The sequence below is a fragment of the Phalaenopsis equestris genome, unplaced genomic scaffold (assembly GCF_001263595.1).
Source record: "Phalaenopsis equestris unplaced genomic scaffold, ASM126359v1 Scaffold000002, whole genome shotgun sequence".
In the NCBI taxonomy this organism is placed as follows: Eukaryota; Viridiplantae; Streptophyta; class Magnoliopsida; order Asparagales; family Orchidaceae; genus Phalaenopsis; species Phalaenopsis equestris.
The window spans coordinates 63,279,951-63,284,638 of NW_018164444.1; the positions used below are offsets into that span (position 1 = coordinate 63,279,951).

The window sequence follows — 4,688 nt, forward strand, 5'->3', positions numbered from 1 at the left end:
ATCATACAATAATTAAAATATCTTATAATACTGAAATATATACTTTTTGGTCTCTTATTCTTCTCCCAATACCCTTTCCACCTAGACGTAGAAACTCCTTTCGGCCTCATTTTTGTCGGGTCATTCAAATTGACTTGGGCATTTAGTTTTTTTGTCTTCTTTAATTCTTTATTTGTTTGACGTGATTTTCTAGCTAATGCATCATAAATATCATCAAATAGATGTTTAAATGTTTCCCAAAGCATCTGCTCAGTTGTTTCATTTCTCTGTGCTTTATTAATGAGTTGTTATGTAAATTTGTGAGAGTGTGAGCGAAATAGTAGACCATTTGCTGAATCAGTGCTCTTTTGGGATTCCTTAATATGTTCGTAGCCAATGTTGTTATACATGTTCCTTTTAGCGTGAACAGACCATCGCATTAAGAAATAATTCTGGGGAATTAGCTTTATTTGTGCCACATTAAACACATAAAGTGAGTGAGAACATAATATCCCAATCATTTCAAAATTTTTGAAAGTACAAGTGAGCTCGGAATTGACTTTGTCAAGTTTCACTGTCCAGTGCGTGTTTGCTCGTTGGTTATCCAAATTCCTTACAATATATTCCAAGTCACTCTCTGGAAGGCATTCAATTGTCAGTCCACAAAGCCCATCTAATAACTGTTGCTGGAACACAAAGTAAAACTTTCTCGAATAAAAGGTGGCAGCTTGCCTCAAAAATGGATTGTCTTTTACCACTGGCGTAATGACCAATTGATCGCTTTTGAAATCTCCATCCTTCTCATTCCAGCGCCATAATTTCATAATATTTTCAAGACCAACAAAACAATCAACGAGAGAGCTAGTAGGCTTTGAAACATCGTGACAAATATTATTTGTTAACTAACTTCGTTGTGTTGATAATATTCTCATGTCAAATATTTCTTTATTGAAGACTGTGGACCATTTATGTCTGATCTTGTACATGTCTTATAACCAAATGTTGTTGTGGAGGTTCCCCTTATCAATCATTGTGGCCCAAATTTTTTAAAATTTCCCTTCAGTATCACACTTACTCATGCATTTGTAAAAGAGATCGCCCACATTCTTGACACCCAAAGGACAATGCACTTTTGAAGGAGATCTGCGCCATCGAAAAGGCTACGCGTCACGATATGAGTAGAAGAATGAAAAACTCTGGTAGCTTCTCGAGAAGAACAAAGCGACCCCGCGATTGAATTTTCAGATGTGACAGGGTTATAATAGTCACCTAACTTTTAACATTATACTTAATAGAGTTAAAAAGTCACACAGTGAATATTGTATTCAAACACCCATATTATTTTATGGGACCGTAATTTTATGATGACACTTCTTTGGAATTTTCTTTTAAACAAACTTTTCTCAAGGGCAAAGTGTTGTCAAACGAGGCTTAAGTTCCCACATAGGTATGAGACAGTACCAGGTATACATCCACCAAAACCATGTGTTAAAGTACATAGGAGTACCAAAGTAAAGTGTGGATTTTCTAGTGCAAGTTATCTAGTTGTTCCAAGATTTAATTAAGGTGTGATCATCCTGCAATCTTATTGAATGGAAGCAATAACTAAGTAGGTTCACTGCAAAGAACTCCAGGTGCACCAAGGAAAAAAAATATTCATGCATCAAAATTAGGAACAATTATAATATTTGCATGTGTGGTGAGCTTCGTTTTTTAAGTATTTGTGCATCTAAGTATTTATAATATTCTATTTTATAAAATATCTGGCATTCAAATTTTGATCTTGTGAACTATTAGTTTCTATTGCAATATTTCTCATCATTGTTATACATATCGATAATCTGCATGTACATTATCACTTTATTGCTTGAATTAAGCTATACCAAATATATTTGCAGCAATGGCAACAGCACCAAGAACATTGAGATTTTGTAAAAACTTTCATGGTCTCCTAGTTATAACAACTTAATCTGACTACTTATAACTAAAGTTCGGCTAGATTTATTACAAAATCATCAAGCAGTTTCATCAGTAAATCTCAGTTTACATTTTTAACCAACCACATGACTTAATTCAATTTAACTTAACCTGAAATATACAATCAAACAGGCCATAGATCGATATTCACGCACCTGCGTACCCCACTGGCCCTTGAGGCAGGATTCCACTGAGATCTTGCCGTCTCTCCCGCGCATCAGCTCACGGAGCCCATCCACCTCGCTCTCCTCGTAGACATAGATCCTAAGGGAGAGAGAAGTACCGTAGCCGCGGTGAGGCCAAGCTAGGGAACCGGAGCTAAGAAAGAGAGTGCCGACCGAAGGTTCGCCGGAAACAACGGACAAAGGGGAGGAAGAGGGAATGGGGAAGTAGTAGAGACGGTCAAGGGCTCTGGTAAGAAGAAACGTGGCGGCGATTAGGGTTATGGCGCCGATCTGGTGAGCCCGCCCGCAAACAATGTTTTGGTGGTGACTGCCCCCGGTGAAGAGGGCGCGGCCTCGGCTCAAACTTCCCATGTCGGAGGCTATGAGCACAGCGGGAGCCGAGGGAAAGTGTAATCATGGATTTAGAGCAGGACCTGAATTTGACCTAAATCCTACCAGACGGTAATTAGGTGCCTACGAAGGTTATTTATATGTTATTGCAGGATAATACCGAATGATAGAAAAAAGGATTAGCTACGAATCACACTGCGAATCACGGAATGTATTTAAAGATTATTGAGAGGTAAGATTATTGAGAGGTTATTGCGATGTTATTGAGGTTAATATCCAAAAACCTCTTAATAACCCCTCATAACTGAGTTATTGAAAGTGTATTCGGGGTCATACGCGTATGACATACGTAAATAATTGATGTCAGTTTTAAATCTTGGATTTATTAGATCCTGTGAATTCGGGATGGGCAATTCGCGTGAGAAGGAAGATATAAAGTTACCTTCCTTGCATCTCCCTGGTTTTCGGGTAGGAGAAGTGTGGCAGATGAAAGATGAAAGTTTCGGCTCCCTACATGCAAAAAAAATTCTGTCGAGGTCTACGTTCCTTGTAATATAGTCATATGTGTTATATCGAGCTTGGAAATGTTCAAAAATAACTCTGAAATAATCTTCGTGGTTTTACTTCAATAACTCCGAAATAACATCGCGGATATTACTTTTGGGTTATTTCGGGGTTATTAAAGTGGAACTGCGAGAGATTATTTCGGGGTTATTGTGGAGTCCGTGGTTCTACTTTAATATTTTTTATGTGGACTCGATATAGCACACATAACGGTATATTACTGGGAGTTTGCACATAGAGCTACGTCCGAAGTACGAATATAATTTTTTTTTCCCTTCGCATGGGAAAAATTTTTGTCCAGACTCTGGGCGTAGCTCTACCTGTGGACTCTAGTAATATGTCGTCACGGTGCTACATCGCATAAGTTATTGATGGATTATTAAAGTGAAACTGCTATTGGGAGTTATTGTGGGAGTTAATGCAGGGGTTATTGAAGTGGAATCGTAAAGGTTAATGGAGGTTTTTGTTGGGATTATTGCAGAGAGTTATTGAAGTGGAACTGCGGAGGATATTGAGGGGTTATTGAAGTAGAACCACAAAGTTTATTGAGGGGTTATTGCGGCGTTATTGAAGTTAATACCCCAATAGTCCCTCAATAACCCTCTAAATAACATCCGCAATTTCACTTCAATAACCTCCGTAGTTCCACTTCAATAACCTCCGCGATTTCACTTTAATATTTGTTAAGGTGAGCCCGATATAGCACACATGGCGATATATTAATGAGAGTCCGCATGTAGAGCTACGTCCGGAGTCCGGACATAAAATTTTTCTCCATACACGACAATCGTGTTGTTGCCCTCGCAGTTTCGGCTCCAAAGCTCTTGCCACGAAAGCGATGGTTTTGGGCAAACATGGGAGAGGACCATGTGTAAACGTCTCAGCAGACTCAGCACGTGTTTGCCAGCTTGAAGAAAGGCATGAGTGGTTATGTCTCAACATGTGTTCGCCAGCTTGAAGAAGGGCATAAGTGGTTATGCTTATTATTAGCGTGTCCAACTCATTAATATATTTAGAGTACATTATTTTTATAAGGTATGGTTTTTTAAAAAGAATGAGCATAATATTTTAAAAAAAACCAATTCTTTTGCAAGTAATACTTAGCTCTCCTCTCACCAGATATGATCATTTATATGTTTCATGTTATAATACGTGTTGACCTCTGTTTTGCAGATCCGACCATTTTTTGACTTTCTTATGTATTTTTAGAGTCTTTTTGGAGAGTTTGTACTGGAAAATTTGTGACAGCACGAGTACCAAAATTTGGAGCATGAAATATGTGGAGAAGAACAAATCCATTAATACATAAAGGCTTGAATGAGCTAAAACCTAAATAATAAACCCTAAAGTCTAAACATTCATCAGAAACTTATAGCCCCATAACCTTAAACACTAGATTCAAAACTCTAATCCTTAAAGACAAAACCTACACTATAAATCATAAATCATAAACCCAAAACCTAATACTTAAAATCCTAAACTCTAAACTTTATAGAGCCTATAACATCAACCATAATTCCTAAACCTCTGAATTCATAACATTCTTGAACCACAAAATCCTATTAAGCCCTAAGACCTTAAATCTTCAGTCAAAGACCCTAGACCCTAAATCCCTTAAAATTCTATACCCTTCTAAGTATTAAACTTAAAAAT

The 4,688-nt window shown here is 37.6% G+C and overlaps 1 protein-coding gene across 2 annotated transcripts in view; it reads right to left on the reverse strand.

The window, feature by feature from the left end:
- Positions 1 to 2,597, reverse strand: part of LOC110039394 (probable glucuronosyltransferase Os03g0107900) — a 28,467-nt gene extending 25,870 nt beyond the window's left edge. Inside the window, exon 1 of one of the 2 annotated variants that reach the window (XM_020744432.1) lies at positions 2,112 to 2,597. In XM_020744432.1, the coding sequence (XP_020600091.1) occupies positions 2,112 to 2,492 (381 nt within the window). In that variant the 5' untranslated portion in view covers positions 2,493 to 2,597. The remainder of the gene's footprint in view (positions 1 to 2,111) is intronic. The other variant, XM_020744435.1, reaches the window with a different exon arrangement.
- Between the last annotated feature and the right edge of the window lie 2,091 nt (positions 2,598 to 4,688).